We start from the raw sequence: 17,015 nt of genomic DNA on the forward strand, positions 1-17,015 counted from the left end.
TTGCCCTTCTCTGGACACCTTCCAGCATCTCAACATCCTTCCTGAGCTGAGGGGCCCAGAACTGGACACAGGACTCCAGGTGTGGCCTAAGCAGTGCTGAGCACAGGGGCATGGACTCACCTCATCCAGGCTGGAGGACAGCTCACTCTGGAGAAGAGAGAGCACAGAAGTTAGAGCAATCTTCCCCCACAAACCCATCCTAGGGATCAGATAGTGGCTGGCAACTGACTAGAACAAGGATGCCCCCCAGGTGCCTGCACAGCACCACCCTGAAGCCTGAGCAGAAGCCAGTGCAGGTCACTCAAAGACACTGAAAACCCAGCAGCAGCCAATGCCTCTGCTCAGACAGGCTGCAGGGTAGGGAGCATCTTGGGGCAGCTGGGAAGCAGAGCTCCTCATTATGGCAACACTGCATGATTTCAGGGCAGGAAGGTGACAGCCTGCTGAGGAATTGCATCTGGCATGGGGCACACCAGCCCTGCTTCAGGGGGCAGAAGTGAGCTGCCCCACTCACTCCAGCTCTCTGCCATCAGCTGAGGGAAACTGGCACCTCTGCAGGGGGATTCCTTCATCTTAAGATAGGATGGACAACTGGCCTACAGGAGCTGGGCTGCAGAGTCCACTACAAACCCCTGTGTGAGCAACTGATGGCCCATGGCTGCAGGAAAGGTTTGAGGGGTGCAGGGACACGGAGCTGGAGTGAGGAGAAAGGCTTTACCTCGAAGCCAGGGATGTGATGGACAGCTGGCTGTGGAGGAAAAAAGCACAACATCACAGACTGTCCTGGCTGTCACTCAGCTTGATCAGGCAGGGGAACATCAGCCCTCCCACAGCCACACACTGTCCCCTCCATGCCCAGCACTCAGCCCCAAACAGCCTGCACACGAGGGCAGGGCTCTAAAGATCATTCTCTAAACCACCCATTGGAGAGAGAGCTTCCATAAGATGTAGTCCCCAAACCAATGTCTTCATCTTCCTGCTTCCTCAGGCTAGGGAGATACTAACCTGCTTCTGCTTGACCTTGGCTGTGTTGTTTTGGCTAAGCCTAACGTCCCTCTGCCCCTTTCTCCTCTCCTTTTTGCACAGGGAGGGAAGGGGGAGGCAGAGAGGGAGAAGCTGGCAGCTTCCCCTGCTCCTTGGCTGTTTATTAGTTGTTAATCCCTCTAGGTGTTGTCAGTGCTGCATATGTTGTACACATTCATTGCATTCCACTGCAGATCAGCATCATGGAATCAACCAGGTTGGAAAAGACCTCACAGATCATCGAGTCCAACCTAGTACCTAACACCTCCTGACAACCAAACCATGGCTCCAAGTGCCACATCCAAGCCTTTCTTGGGCACCTCCAGGGATGGGGACTCCACCACCTCCCTTGCAGCACATCCCAATGGCTAACAACTCTCTCAGTGAAGAGCTTCCTCCTCACCTCCAGCCTAAACTTCCCCCTGGCGCAGCTTGAGACTGTGTCCTCTTGTCCTGGCGCTGCTTGCCTGGGATTGTAGCACCCAAGGACCCCCCCAGCAGCCTCCCCTGGGGAGCTCACCTTGTCCCTCTGGATGAGCTCGAAGGCAGCGAGCAGCTCCCCGACGTTCCTGCCGGCCCTGGTGACCGGGTGCCAGGCGAGCCGCGGCGAGCGCTGCAGGCTGGGCCGGCAGATGCAGCGCCCCATGAACTCATCAGCACCCTGCAAGCAAGCACAGCACCACCAGGGGCCTTCCTCACAGCCCACACACACAGAGCCCCTCTGAAAGCCTGTTCCCCACCACCACCACCCCCCCCAGAACCCAGGCTGGAGGCATGAAGCGCTGCGGGACCTGTTCGGAAGGGGAAACGAAGTAGGATGACAGAACTGAGAACTGCTTTGCTTGGAGAGCTTGGAAATCCTGGAGTCCAACCCTGACCCCAGCACTGCCAGGGCACCACATGGCCCTCAGCACCACATCTGCATGGCTTTGAAACTCCTTCAGGGATGAGGCTCCACCACCACCCTGGACAGCCTGGGCTGAACCTCAATAACCCTTCGGAGGAAGAAATTCCTCGTGTCCAACCTCAGCCTCCCCTGGAGCAAGCTGAGGCATTCCCAGTGCCACTGACTGATCTGCAATGGGATCTTCAGTTGTCTTTGCCAGTTGCTGGTGGCTTCCTTTGGAGGAGGGAAGGCTCTTGAGATGTATTCCAAGTGCTGTTCACTAATGCCCTGCTCCTCCACACAGCTGGGAGCCTCTCCTGCTCCTGCATCGAGCCCCAGCCCAGTTCTTCTAGGAAGGACTCAAGGTTTGCTCAGCACCCTCTCCACTGCCATCACTACAAGACCCTCAGGATAGCTTTGGGCAGCTGGGTGAACAAAACCCAGTGGAGAGACAGCTTTGGTGGCCACAGTAGGTCCACCAAGGACATCCTGGCAGAGCTGTTGGCTGACATTTTTCATCTTCTGAGTGCCCAGCTCAGCACCTGAGCCACCAGTTACAGCACTGCACTCCAGAGGGCAGGATGGGTGCCAGGCCTTTGTCCTGCCCACCTCAGCAGCACATTCCCAGCTCATGGCAACACTTACATAGGTGTCCTGGTCATATATTTCCACCACAATGTTGGGAGGGGAGTCAGCTACGTTCTGTGGGTCCCCAAAGATCTCTATCTCATAGAAGATGAGTGTCTGGTCCCAGGTGGGGTTCAAGGTGTTCTTGATCACCACTGTCTTCTGGCTTTGGTGGAGGAAGGAGACAATGGCGTAGGGGTCTGCAAGGGAGGTAAGGCAGGAGGCAAAGGATGAGTTAGAGCTATCAGCCTAGGCAGGAGAAAGCAATTCATGGTCATTCAAGGGCCCACAGGCTGTCAGGGAAGGCTGAAGGAGCTGTGCATCTTTTACAGACAGCAATGGCAGCCCCAGCAGGACCCAGGCAGCTCCCTCTGGGGAGGGAATGAGGCCAAACTGCCTCACACTTGGAGCCACAGAATGGTGTTGGTCAGAAGAGACCTTGGAGACCTTTGAGTGCAACCCTTGACCCAGCAGGAGGGTTTCAGTGGGGACAACAGTCACCTTCCAGCACTGCAGAGGGCACAGGCTGCTTCCACATGCAAGGAGGTGCAGGAGGTACCAGCACCTCACCTGTGGGAGAGCAGACCATGAACGAGGTGACTGAGGTGTCAGTGCCTCCCTCCTGAGGTCTTGAACACCTCCAGAAGGGACAACAGCTGAGGATGCAACCAGCCAGCAGCCACAGTCATCCTCTCAGCATGAGCTTGGGGAGCCTCCATGTCTTGAGGGGTTTGGGTTCCAAGCTGTGCCACCTGGCCTCCAGCTGCCACAGCAGACGGCCCTCCATCTCACTTCGGGCTGCTGCACCACATCTGCCAGCCCCATGCTGACGTCTCAGGGTCTCAGCAGAGCCCTGCACACAGGCACTGAGCTGGGACTAAGGTGCCTCCCTCCCTAGCCTGGGACAAAGCCAGAGGTTTCTCTCCGTGAGGCAGCAGCAAGCTGCGAGGAGCAGCCTCCCTGAACAGCCAAAGCAATTAACACAGGAAGCCTGAGATCAATTAGCAACGGAAACGTGAAACCTGAGCCCCCTCTCACACCTCCCCCTCCAGACAGCTTCAAAGAGGCTGTGGCCCAAAGCTGCTGCGGACATCCAGCCCACAGCAGCGGTGGCACCGGGATGGGTGCTGGTGAAACCAGCAGGGTCCAGTTCTCACCTCTGGAGGAGAGGCTTCAAACATTCCATAGGGTCACAGAATCACAGCGTTGGTCTGGTTGGAAGAGACCTCTAAGATCATCAAGTCCAACCCCTCACCCAGCGCCGCCAAGGTCACCACCGGACCATGGCCCTCAGCACCACAGCTACACAGCTCTGGAACCCCTCCAGGGATGGGGACTGCCCTGGGCAGCCTGGGCCAAGCCTTGACAACCCTTTTGGGGAAGAAATTGTCCCCCATGTCCAACCTGCAGCATCTCAATGTCCTTCCTGGGGTGAGGGGCTCCAAACTGCAGCAGACAGCGCACGGCTGTCCACCAGCACGCAGCAGGGGCAGCCCAAAGCCCTTCCCCAAAGAGCTACTGGTGGAAGGAGCATGGCAGACCCTGCAAACCCAACCCTCAGCGCTTTAGCAGTGCCACTGCCAGAGGGGAACAGCCCCAGGAGAGGTCCCTTCACCCTCCAAAACACTGTGGGCAGCCCAACAGCAGCACTGCCAGGAGAGCACAGGCTAACACCGAGGGCAAACCATGTCCTGCCAGCACTGGAGGTGGAGAACCATCCTTCAGACACCTCGCTCAGCACAGGGCTGGCCGAGCAGAGCAGCATCCCCCAGCCTCCCTCCCCTCTTCCACGGACCGGGGGGGGGCTCAGGGGGGTGTGTTTCGTTTGGTGGCAGCAGCAGAGGTGTTTAAGGAGCCGGGGCTGTGCCGAGGTGGCTGGGCTGGGGCGAGCCCTCTCACCCTGGGAAGAACCTTCCCCACCTAGGAGCTTTTTCCAGCCGGGGGAGGCAGGGTGCAACCAACAGCACAGCTCCGCGGATCTGGAGCTGCTGTTTGCTCTTTTTCAGGTCTGGGGGGGGGGGGTTTGGGGGGGGTCGGTTGGTTTGGGTTGGGGTTATTTTTCCCCCCCCCCTCTCCCTTCTCTTCTCTTTTTTTCCCGGGGAGGCCTCCACAAAGCCCCTTTTGTTTGGCCCCTCCTGCGCACAGAGGGTTTATTTGTCTGGCTGCGTAAAGCCCCCTTAATGAACTCCTTTATGCTTTGTTAGGGCAGCGGAGATCACAATTGCACATTGTGCCGTGGTGTTACTCATGTTGTCCTTGGCTGCCTCTGTGCCCGAGGAGGGGCCCGGGCTCCCCTCCCCGCCCCGCCGAGCGGGGCCCTGACATCACCCCGCGCCCCGCCGCCAACAGCAAACCCTTTGTGGAGGCAGCGCCCCGGGGGGAGCACACACTGGGGGACTGTTTGGGTGCTTTGCACCTCGCCCCCCAGGGGGTTTCTGTCCACCACCAGAACCACCAACACCTCACCCAAGCTCCTCTGCTTCAAAAGGGCAAGGAGGCTACGGAGGGGGCTGCAGCCTCCCCTGTGAGGAGAGGCTGAGGGAGCTGGGGGTGATTAGCCTGCAGAAGAGGAGGCTCAGGGGAGACCTTCTGGCTCTCTCCAACTCCCTGCAGGGAGGTTGTAGCCAGGTGGGGGTTGGTCTCTTCTCCCAGGAACAAGAGGACACAGTCTCAAGCTGCGCCAGGGGAGGTTTAGGCTTGGGGTGAGAAAAAAGTTCTTCCCAGCAAGAGAGATTGGCCATTGGGATGTGCTGCCCAGGGAGGTGGTGGAGTCCCCATCCCTGGAGGTGTTCAAAACAGGCTTGGATGTGGCACTTGGAGCCATGGTTTGGTTGTCAGGAGGTGTTGGGTGACAGCTTGGACTTGATGAGCTCTGAGGTCTTTTCCAACCCTATTGTTTCTATGATTCTAAAGTCCCACCCTTGGGAGGGTGGTCCTGCTGCCCAGCGTGGTGATGCCCAGCTGCCCCCTCTGCAGGTCCCCACCTGGGACCATGGAACCACTTAGGTTGGGAAAGATCTTCAAGGTCATCAAATCTACCTGAAAGGAGGTTGGAGTGAGGTTGGGGTTGGGCTCTTCTCCCTACCATCAGGTGATAGGACAGGAGGAAATGGCCTGAAACCTGTGCCAGGGAAGGTTTAGGCTGGACATTAGGAACAACTTCCCTCCTGCAGGAGTGGTCAGGGATTGGCACAGGCTGCCCAGGGAGCTGGTGGAGTCCCCATCCCTGGAGGGGTTCAAGGAACCTGTGGCCATGGCACTTGGGGACATGGTTTAATGGCCATGGTGGTGTTGGCTTGACCATTGGACTTGGTGATCTTGGAGGACTTTCCAACCCAAACAATTCTGTGATTCTCTAAGTCCAGCCACTTCTGGAAGCTCTCCCTCTATATCCCATCTGAGAGCCATCAACCCAGGCCCAGCCCATGGGAGAGAAACTGCTGCTCATGTCCAACCCAGACCTCCCCTGGCACAACTTGAGGCCATCTCCCCTTAGCCTTGGCAGAACAGACCAACCCCCACCTGGCTCCAACCTCCCTTTAGGGAGCTGTAGAGAGCCAGGAGGTTTCCTCTGAGCTCCTTTTCTCCAGGCTGAACAGCCCCAGTTCCCTCAGATGCTCCTCACTTGTGCTCTAGATCCTTCCCCAGCATCCTTGCCCTTCTCTGGACACACTCCAGCCCCTCAATGTCCTTTTTGCAGTGAGGGGCCCAAAACTCAAGCCAGGATTCCAGGTGCATCTTCAGCAGTGCCCACTACAGGGGCACAATCCCTGCCCTGCTCCTGCTGGCCACACTGCTGCTGATCCAGGCCAGGATGCTGGGCACAGCTTCCTGGGCATGCTGGAAAGGACAGAGCCTGACTGCCCCCATGTCCCTGTCACACCCTTCCATCCTTTTTACTCTCATGGCAGTTCCCACCCCGTGCTCCATCATTTCAACACCAGCCCAGAGGCCTCCCTGCAGTGCCCCAGCTGGCAGAGGTGGCTGGAGGCAGTGTGCCATGGTAAACATCCCTGTTTGCTCCCAGCCCTGCCACTGGCCTTCAGCCTCACCTCGGGTCGAGGAGAAGGAGCCACGAGCAAAGCAAACAGCTCTGACTCAGGGCTGACCTGGCTCACTTGTGGTTTCTGCTTGCTGTCTCACAGCAGAGAGGTTTGAAGCTCTGGTTTATATATATATATATATAAATAGTGATGTTTTTTTGCTGCTGGGAAATCAAGCCCCCAGGTTGGTCACCTTGGGAAAGCCTTCTGCTGCTGCCCTCAGGAGTTGGGCTGCTGAACCCCCCCTCATTACCATCAATAAGCACCCCCAAGATTAGCCTTGCAGCCCCCACTGCTCTCCAGCATTGGTTAGAGCACTGCAGGCAAGGAGCAGGAAGGGGCTGTGGGTGTTTGGGCTGACCTGAGAAGCTGTCCTTGTCCATGGCAATCAGATCCCGTGCCTGGTACATGTAGCAGCGGAGGTGGTACCTGTTCCCACCTGCACAGAGCAAGGTGCAACAGGTAAGAGATGAGTCCAGGGATGAGAGCTTGGCTTCATCCTTCCCATGGCTTCCCCAGAAGCCACTGAGCCCTGAGCACGTCACCAAATCCCACAGAGGGGATGACTGGAAGGGACCTCTGGAGCTCATCCACTCCAACCCCCCTGCTCCAGCAGGGCACCCACAGCAACCTGCCCAGGAGCACAATGGCCAGGGGGGGTTGGAAGCTCTCCACACAAGGAGACTCTACAACCTCTCTGGGCAGCCTGAGACAGGGCTCCAGCACCCTCACACCAAAGGTTTTCCTCATGGAACCTCCTGGTTTGTGCCCATTGCCCCTTGCCCTGTCCCTGGGCACCACTGAGCAGAGCCTGGCCCCAGCCTCTTGCCCCCCACCCTTTAGCCCTTGCTGAGCATTGCTCAGCTGCCCTCTGGGGCTGCTCTGCTCCAGGCTCCACAGCCCCAGGGCTCTCAGCCTTTGCTCCTCACAGAGATGCTCCAGGCCCCTCAGCAGCTTTGTAGCCTCCCCTGGGCTCTCTCCAGCAGTTCTCTTGAGCTGGGGAGCCCAGAGCTGGACCCAGTATTCGAGATGCAGCCTCACTAGGGGAACAAGCTCTCCCACCTGCCCCTTTCCATACACCTTCCCTCATGGTGAGGGAGAGAACAGGAACCCCCCAGCTATGTGTTCCCCACAGCAGAGCCCCCATGCTGGGACTGACTGCAGGGAGCCACCCTCCCCTCCAGCTCCTGAGGCCTTACAGTCAAATATGCAGGAGATGGTGGGTCTGTTGACACCAAAACTGAGGGTGGAGATGGATTTGCCGTCGTCACTCTTGTCATCTGTCACTCCACCCTGCAAGAGAAACCCAGCCAAGGTCAGCAGTGCTGGAGGGCTTCCACACAGGGACTGGCTCCTCCAGAGTGTCACCCACAGAATCCCAGCATGGGGGGGGGGGAGATCATCCCTGCTAAAGCAGGCTCACCCAAAGCAGGCTGCCCAGAATTGCAATGTCCAGGTGGGGCTGGAGTCCCTCCAGAGGAGACTCCACAACCTCTCTGGGCAGCCTGCTCCAGGGCTCCAGCTCCCTCACAGCAGAGTTTCTCCTCATGTTCAGAAGTAACCTCCTATGACACCTTTAGGCTTCCAGTGCCTCCCAGGGAGCCTGTGAAGGTATTCTCAGGCGCATCAGCCCAAGGAGGGCATGGAGGACCCCAGAGGAACCAGGACAAGTCACCCCAGGGACCACTCTCTCACTTCCTAGCACCTCAGCAGCATGGAAAAGGCTCTCATTGAATCATACAATAAAATCTTTTGGGTTGGAAAAGACCTTCAAGATCATTGAGCCCAGCCCTCAGCCCAGCATTGCCAGGTCACCACTAAACCATGACCCTCAGCACCACAGCTACACAGCTTTGAATGGGGGACTCCACCAATGCCCTGGCCAGCCAGAGCCAGACCTTGGCAACCCTACTGGGAAAGAAACTGTTCCTCATGTCCAAGCTAAACCTCCCCTGGAGCAACTTGAGGCCATTTCCTCTCATTGTATCAGTTGTTTGTTGGGAGAAGAGACCAACCCCCAGCTCCCTCCAGCCTCCTTTCAGGGAGTTGTAGAGAGCCAGGAGGTCTCCCTGGAGCCCCCTTCTCTCCAGGCTGAACAACCCCAGCTCCCCTCAGCTGCTCCTCCAAGACCCTTCAGCAGCTTCATTGCCTTTCTCTGGACAGGTTCCAGCCCCTCAATATCTTTCCCCAAGAGTTCATCGCTCTCAGAGCTGTGCTCAGTAGCAATTTCAGTGCCTCCCCTTGTGAGGGGAGTTAATGGAGTGCAAGCCCTGTGAGCAGTGACACAGATGGTGTCAAATGCAGCCAAGTGTCCCATTAGCTGCCCATGGGGAGGCTCAGCCAACCTTGGCCATCTCTCTTCCCTCTTTTGGTGCTCTCCTGTGAGAGGTGGTCTTTTATCACCTCCTAATTGCTTGCATTTGGCTTGAAATACTTAGTTGCAGGAAAAGGAGCATAAAAAAGTCCCTTCCTGGGGAGTGTTAGTCTGATCTCTCAATATTTCTCAGTTATCAAATGTTAGGGAGGGACAGGAGGGGAAAGGAAGGAGGAGGGGGGTGGAAAAGAGGAGAGGAGGTCCAGGATGGAGATTCCAGAGCCTGGAGCTGTCTAGTTCCAAAAACACATCCATCAGGAGCTGGGGAGGCCTGCACAGCTCTCCTCATCTTCCCCACAGAGATGTTTTCTGCAGAGGAAGGCCTGGAGCTGAGCTGTGCTCACGGTGGTGAGGCTGTGTGGAGGGGGCTGAAGGCCCCTCCAGCGCTGCCTTCCCTTCCTCACCTCTCCCCACAGAGGCTCAACAGCTCCTCAGTTGTTTGTATGATCTTTCTGCTCACTGGTCCTCCCAGTTCCCCCACCCTGACCTCTGCACACCATCAGCATGGGGAAGGGCAAGTGGAGCAGCATCACTTGCAAGAAGAGATCAACCCCCAGCTGGCTCCAACCTCCTTTCAGGGAGCTGTAGACAGCCAAAAGGTCTCCCCTCAGCCTCCTTCCCCCCAGGCTGAACAACCCCAGCTCCCCCAGCTGCTCCTCACAAGATTTGTGCTCTAGACCCCTCCCCAGCTTCATTGCCCTGCTCTGGACACACTCCAGCCCCTCAGTGTCCTCCTTGCAGTGAGAGGCACAAAACTGAAGCCAGGATTCAAGGTGTGGCCTCACCAGTGCTGAGCACAGGGGGACAATCCCTGCCCTGCTCCTGCTGGCCACACTACTGCTGATCCAAGCCAGGATGCTGTTGGCCTCCTTGGCCACCTGGGCACTCCCTGGCTCACCTTCAGCCACTGCTGACCAACACCCCCAGTATGCTCCTTGACTGCTGAAATGCAGAGGGATGAAGCAGGGGGTTGAAAATCATAGAATTGCCAGGGTTGGAAGGGGGTTGTCCAGGGAGGTGGTTGAGGCCCTGTTCCTGGGGGTGTTTAAGACCAGGCTGAATGATCCTTGTGGTCCCTTCCAACCCTGACTGATACTATGATAACTATGACCTCAAGGCTCATCCAGTCCCAACCCCCTGCCATGGGCAGGGACACCTCACAACAGCAGCTTGCTCACAGCCACCTCCAGCCTGGACTTAACAGCCTCCAGGGATGAGGCTTCCACCACGTCCCCAGGGTGAAGAGGGAGAAGCTGGGGTTCCACCAGCAGCCCTAGGGGTGGGCAGCAAGCTGGATGCCCACACATGGGGTCAGCAGGAGCTCAGGGCTGATGGGTGCAAACACCTGGAGCTGCTCGTGTCTTCCAGGGGCTGCAGGGTGCAAACGCTGGCTGGAGGCAAGGACAGAGCAGAGAAGGGGAAAAAAAGCCAAAATAGGGGAAAGAAAATACAGAAAGTCCCATAATAGGGGCTTTGTGCTGCTGCGGTTGGTTCTCATTTAGGCCTTGGAAAAGCCAAAGGATTACGAAATCCAGAGGATTCCCAAAGCCAGGACATCAGCTAAGCAAACAGCCGCGGGTGCGGGCGGCAGATAGCAGCCGCAGATAAGGAGCTCCGGCTCCTCCCTCTCGGGTGGGATGGGCGCTGGCAGGAGAGCCAAGCAGGCTTCCTCCACCCCACTTCTGGGGCGAAGGAGGGAGGATCAGCGGGTACCTACCAGAGCCCCCTCCAAGGCGAAGACGGCGGCAGCGCCGGTGCGCTCCAGGGGCTCCATGCGGCGCCTCCAGCGGCGGCGGCGGAAGCTGTCGGTGCGGCGCTGCTTGAGGTGGAAGCGCCAGCCGAAGAGCGAGGCGTACTCCCAGCCCTCCCCGTCCAGCTCCTCCTGCTTCTGCTGCTGGGCAAGGCACACAGGCTGGGGCTCAGTCTCACCCACCCCCACGAGCAAGGCCACCCTGCAGCCTCTCCTCTTCCCCAGGCTGAACAGCCCCAACTCCCTCAGCCTGGCCTCACAGCAGAGAGGTTCCAGCCCTCAGATCGTTGCTGTGGCCTCCTCTGGCCCCACTCAAGCACCCACAAGTGATGCTAAGCCTTAGGTGTGTGCCCCACTGCAGCCCCATGGGCTCCATGCAAACGCTGGAGAGGATACTTGAGGTCCTGTACCATATCCAAGAGCAGGTTGGGAAGGACCTCAAGGATCATCTGGTCCAACCTTAGTTGGGAAAACAACGAGAGAGAAAGCCCTGGAGGTGATTTTGGCTGTTTCCTGGTTTCTAGGTGAAGTCCTTGAGCACAGTCCCTTGGGGGGAGAGCCCTTGGTGGTGGAGCCTTTGCTTTGCCTGGGCTTTGCCATCTGCACACAACTGGATTCATCTCCTCCACTATTAACACTCCAGTTGCTCCCTTTGACTCCTTTGGGTTTTTTTTCTCTGCCCCTGCTCCAACAGGTCCCTGTCTGTGCTGAGGACTCCAGAGCTGCAGGGGGGGTCCCAGCAGAGGGGCAGAATGCCCTCCCTGCCCCTGCTGCCCACGCTGCTGGGGATCAGCCCAGGACAGGGCTGGCCATGGGCTGTGAGTGCATGGTGCCAGCTCATGTCCAGCTTTTCGGCTAGCAGTACCCCCACAGTCCCTCTGCAGATGCCAGTGGGAGGACACTGGCACAGCCAAAGGGCAAAGGCACTGGTGCATGGGGTTCTCCAGGGCCAAGGTTGTGCCCACCCAAGTCTGGATGCAGCCTCTTCAGGCTGCTGTCTGCTACAGTAGTCCCACCCCATGTACCTCCTGTATCTCTCCAGCTTAGAATCATAGAAACATAGAATGGTTTGGGCTGGAAAGGACCTCGAAAGGTCATCCCTCATCATTCAGGTTGCACAAGACCCTTAAGATCATCAAGCCCAACCATTATCCCAGCACTGCCAAGTGCACCACTGGGGTGAACCCCACTTGGAGAAGGGTTGCTGTGCTGGGGGCTGCCTTTCCTGAGCAAGGAGAGGACCACATCCTGCCCAGACCTGCGTGGCACCAGTGCCTCCATCTTCCCAGCCTGCCCTCCACATTGCCACCATCTCTGATGCCTCCTCCTTTCCCATGGGGAACTTCTCCCTGGGGTATCAACCCCAAGCCCATGAAGGCGTTTTCTCCCCAGAGCTGTGTCACCTCCCCATGACACCTGCAGCCCTTTGGCAGTGGGGTGGCAGGGGACCTCAATCAGCGATGAAAAGCGCTGGGACGGCACTCGGGTGTGCTGGGGAGCTGGCTGGGGAAGGAGCAGCAGCAGCGCTGCGGTTGGCATTTGCAGTCCAATTGCACCACCTAGAGGGAGGAGGGACCAGGACGGGGCAGCCCGGGGACCTCTGCCAGCCCCGGTCCCCAGCCCTGCTTGTGGAGATCCCCATTCCACCCCGCAGCCCAGCCCAGCACCCGCGGAGTCATCCCCACCCCAGGGAGCTCTCGACCCCCACGGTGGGAAGCAGAGAGGCTGCCGCCTGCTCCAGCCCCGAGTCCAGGGCCGCCAGGCTCCGGAGCACAGCAGGTCTGTGCAGAAGGCCAGGTAGCCTCCACCTTCACATGGAGAGCCAGCAACACGGCCCCAGCCCCCTGCCCTCCTCTTCCCCACCCACCCTACCTTCCTCACGGCCTCCATCTGCGCCAGGTCCCTGCGGCGCAGGCGCACCCAGCGCCGGCGCCGGTTGGTGTGGTACATCTTCTCCGCCGGCACCCAGGCCTTGGGACGGCGCTCAGGGGGGATGGGGATGCCATACTCCCAGCCTTGGAGATGAGGGGACACCTGGGTGAAGGCAGAAGAACCCCACACACACCCCTTGCCTCCCACCAGGGACCTCCCTCCGCATGCACCCAGTCTGCGACAGCCTGAAGAGCAAAGGTTTGGCCAGGCACACGCTGGCTGCTCCACGTGGACAACGACCTGCTCTTGCTGCTGCCCAGTGGAGGGGTCCCCTCTGGGGGTGCCCAGGTGAGGGGTTCATGCTGTCCTACCAGCTCAAAGTCACAGCTATGGGACTCTCTGTCTCCATCCTCAGATAACCCCACTGCTCCTGACAACCTCAGATGCTCCCTGGCCTGATCCTCTCCGTCTCTCTTTCACCAGAGGCCAGGTAAGATCACCCAGGACACCCTGGACTGTCCCCAGCAGCAAGGAAAGTGCTGCCCCACAACCTCCACACCTCAGCCAGAGCAAGGGGGAGAAGATCCCCCCAGGGTCTGAGCCCTTCTCCTGAAGCCAGTGGGACACTTCACCACTTCATGTTATCACCCTGGTGCTGGGTGGCACCATGGAAGCAAACCCCACGATGGTGATGCCACTGTGGGCAGAGTAAGGGAGATGAAAACAGGACACACACACCCCCCCCCCCCCCCCCAGAACTGCTCTCTGATACCTTTCTCATCCACAGCTCTGTTGAGGTCTGTGTCCCACTCCACATCTTCCCATTTCCAGCCTGGAGGACACTCAATCTCATCCTTGGGCAGCACCTTCTCCCCGTTCTGTGGGACACAAGGGTGTTTGCAAGCAGAGGGTGCCCAGCAGATGCCTAAACCTCCCACAAGCTCCCAGCAGCTTCCTGTCAGCTCAGCCTGAGGTGATGCCTGGCCCCAAGCTACCCCCTTTGCCCTTACCACGTCGGTGTAGGCGTCAGTCATGTGGATCCACTGGCCTCCAGGCAGCCGGACCTGGTTCTCAAACACCTCCTCCACAAAGCTCAGGTGCCCAGCATCCACATCATGCAGCAACCTGCACCCCAGGGAGATGCACAAGGTGAGGGGTTCCCCCTCCTGCCCTCCCAGCCCTTCAGAGGCAGCAGCATGTCCTCTTGGGGCCAGCCCTGCCACCCCAGCACACCCTTTGCCCCCAGAACCTATTCTACCACAGCTGCGCCAAGCAAAGCTCTCAGCAACCCGACTCAGGTGATGCTCAGAACCTGGAGACCAGCTCAAAATGCACTGCAAGAAGGGCAGCAGAGCTGTGCTGAGCATCCACCACCCCCTCCCACCCCCTCAGTGCCCCACTTCCTCAGCATGGGGCTTGCACAGGCACTCCAGTGCAGCAGCCAGCACCCCGGGGACATCACCCAGCACCCAGACACGTTCTGCATCAGCACAGCTGCCAGCCACAGGCTGGGGAGGCAGATGAGGAACTGCCATGGCAACCTAGACCTCCATCCAGCTTCCTGGGTGTCTTTGCCACCAGCCTAGCAGCTGCTCAGGTTTCTGGGGAGCCCAGGGCAGCCCGTTCAGGCTCTGCTCTGGGCATCACTCACGTCTTCTCGGGGCAGATGAACCAGTCCCCAGCCCAGGTCCAGCCCGCGGAAGGGCGGAAGCTGTCCTTGGGCAGCTTGATCTTGCCAGTGACATCTGAGTATTTGGGGTAGGTCAGGCCAGTCGTGCCCCAGTTCCCAACCAGTGCCAGCTTGGTCTGGTTCTCATACTGAGGGAGTAGAAGCAGAAAGGGTTGTCACAGTGGAGGCACAAAACCCCAGGAATAATCCTGCTGGAGCCCCAGGAATAATCTATCTGGAACCCCAGGAATAACCCTGCTGAAGCCCCAGGAACAACCCTGCTGGAGCCCCAGGGATAATCCTGCTGGAGCCCCATGTCCCTTCCTTCCTGGAGAGCCCCATCCATCCTGAGGACAAACCTCTGGGAAGAGCCTAACCCCAAACCCCTCCAGCCCCTCTGCTCCCATGAGCAGCCCCAGATTTCCCTCTCTAGCAGCTGATAGGAGATGTGAGGCCAAGATAAGGCTCTCCTGCTCATTGCCAACCCACTCCCCAGCCTTTCAGGCGGGGCGCTGCTGGCAGCAGCTCTGCTCCTGATGTGACCACCACCTATGGTCCAGGCCACCCTCACCTCGACCTGGAGGAGCTGCAGCCCTCAGCAGAGAGGAGAACCACCCAGCCCTCTGAGGATGCTCACAGTTTCAGCAAAGACAGAGAGCCTGCCCTCGGCGTATTGGTTGAACTCCTTCTGGTCCACCGCCAGCCCCAGCCAGAGCCGCACTCGGATCTGGGCTGGGATCCTCGCGCCCATCGCCTCCTCCTGAGGGTACTGCCAAAGGGAGAGCCCCGTGGATACACACTCACAGACAGGGGGCTGCACAGGTGAATGCACACACAGCTCTGGCTGGGAAGGCACCTTCAAAGGGCATCCAGTCCAACCCCCCTACACTCGGCAGGGACATCCGCAAGCAGAGCAGGTTGCTCAGAGACCCAAACGACCTGACCTGGAATCTTTCCAGCCACCAGGCCCCTGTCACCTCTCTGGGTAACCTGGGCCAGGGTCTCACCAACCTGTGAGTAGGTATTTCTTTCTTCTCTTCAGCCTGAATCTCCCTCTTTCAGTTCCAAACCATCACCTCTTGTCCTGTCACCACAAGCCCTGCTCAAAAACCTGTCCCCAGCCTTCTGATCAGCCCTTGACATACTGCAAGGCCACCAGAAGGTCTCCCTGCAGCCTTCTCTTCTCCAGGCTGAGCAACCCCAACTCTGATCATCGTTCTGACCTCCTCTGGCCCCACTCCAACAGGTCCCTGTCTGTGCTGAAGACCCCAGAGCTGGCCCCAGCACTGCAGGGGAGGGCTGAGCAGAGGTTGCCCCTGGCTTGATTTTCTCTCTTTTGTGTTGGTTTGTTTTTAGGGTAAGAGGCTCTAAACCCAAGCACCCTGCACACCCACACACACACAGCTGAAGCCCAGGCACCTTCAGGAAGATGGTCTGCAGCTTGCCACAGTTCTTGCCACAGCAGTTGGAGACGTTGGTGGAGAAGAGGACCTCATGGGCCGGCACCCGGGCGTAGGCCAGGCGCTTGTCTCCCTGCAGCATCCAGATCACCACGTCGGGGAGGCTGTTCTGGGGCTGCAAACACAGCAAGCCACACTGCCTAACCAAGGGGCTTCAAACGCTGCAGGGGTGCAGGAGGCTGCAGAGCAGCCGTGCCCCGTGGCCCGCCGCCAGCCCGAGCCCACGGAGCGAGGCCGATCCACCCAAACGCCACCGCGGCAGCTCCAGATCCCACTGGGTCTGGCCAAGGCAGAGCAGCCCCACCTTTCCCCCTGGCCTGCCCTCCCCAGCCAGCCAAGGCTGCTGCTGCAGCAGCTTCAGCTGGGGGTCTCAGCTCCACAGAGGAGGACCTAGGAGTGTTGGTGGACAGCAAGTTCACCGCAAGCCAGCAATGTGCCCTCGTGACCAAGAAGGAAAAGGGTCTTCTGGGGTGCCTCTGGAAGAGTGTGACCAGCAGCTTAAGGGAGCTTCTCCTCTCCCTCTACTCTGCCCTTCCTAGGGAGGCCACAGCTGGAGCACTGGGCTCAGTTCTGGGCTCCTCAGCTCAAGAGACAGGGAACTGCTGGAGACAGTCCAGTGGAGGCTACAGAGATGCTGAGGGGCCTGGAGCAGCTCTGTGAGGAGGAAAGGCTGAGAGCCCTGGGGCTGAGAGCCTGGAGAAGAGCAGCCCCAGAGGGGAGCTGAGCAATGCTCAGCAAGAGCTAAAGGGCAGGGGGCAAGAGGCTGGGGCCAGGCTCTTCCCAGTGGTGCCCAGGGACAGGACAAGGGGCAAAGGACATAAAGTGGAAGCCAGGACAGCACTGTGCTGGTGAGCTTGGCAAGAACGAGCCCTCCCCAAAGTGAAAAGCAGCTCCTGCCACCATCACAGCAGCATTACCTCCTCTGCCATGGCCCTCAGCCTGGAGAGCCAGTCCTCTGCCTGCTCCAGGGCTGCTGACAGACTGGAGTCCTCGTGCTTGAGCTTCAGGGCTGCCTTCACTATCTGCTCCAGGTTGGTGCTTCGGAAGCGGTACATGTTCTGGTCGAGGTGGGTGCTGGCTGGCTTCCTCAGGACATCAGGCAAGGTCAGGCTGTGGGGACAGGCAAGGACAGGCTGTCAGCAGCTCAGACACCCTCTCCTGAGGGTGCCCTGGAACCACAGAATCATTTAGGTTGGAAGAGACCTTTGAGATCATCAAGTTCAACCATGAGCCCAACACTTCCAGGTCACTCCTAAACCAGCTCACTCAGCACCACACTTTCCTGTGGCTTCTAAACCCCTCCAGGGTAGG

At 58.7% G+C, this 17,015-nt stretch overlaps 1 protein-coding gene across 1 annotated transcript in view; it reads right to left on the reverse strand.

Moving 5' to 3' along the window:
• The window catches only part of DYSF (dysferlin), a 91,352-nt gene that overhangs the window by 52,912 nt on the left and 21,425 nt on the right, over positions 1–17,015 (reverse strand). Inside the window, exons 22-35 of the mRNA XM_054172414.1 lie at positions 16,622–16,814; positions 15,664–15,819; positions 14,882–15,013; positions 14,227–14,393; positions 13,586–13,700; positions 13,348–13,453; positions 12,576–12,718; positions 10,671–10,844; positions 7,779–7,872; positions 6,941–7,018; positions 2,555–2,736; positions 1,544–1,684; positions 719–748; positions 121–147 (exon numbers count right to left, since the gene is read on the reverse strand). Of these exons, the coding sequence (XP_054028389.1) occupies positions 121–147; positions 719–748; positions 1,544–1,684; positions 2,555–2,736; positions 6,941–7,018; positions 7,779–7,872; positions 10,671–10,844; positions 12,576–12,718; positions 13,348–13,453; positions 13,586–13,700; positions 14,227–14,393; positions 14,882–15,013; positions 15,664–15,819; positions 16,622–16,814 (1,738 nt within the window). The remainder of the gene's footprint in view (positions 1–120; positions 148–718; positions 749–1,543; positions 1,685–2,554; positions 2,737–6,940; positions 7,019–7,778; positions 7,873–10,670; positions 10,845–12,575; positions 12,719–13,347; positions 13,454–13,585; positions 13,701–14,226; positions 14,394–14,881; positions 15,014–15,663; positions 15,820–16,621; positions 16,815–17,015) is intronic.

Source organism: Dryobates pubescens, chromosome 23 (genome assembly GCF_014839835.1).
Source record: "Dryobates pubescens isolate bDryPub1 chromosome 23, bDryPub1.pri, whole genome shotgun sequence".
Classification (NCBI taxonomy): domain Eukaryota; kingdom Metazoa; phylum Chordata; class Aves; order Piciformes; family Picidae; genus Dryobates; species Dryobates pubescens.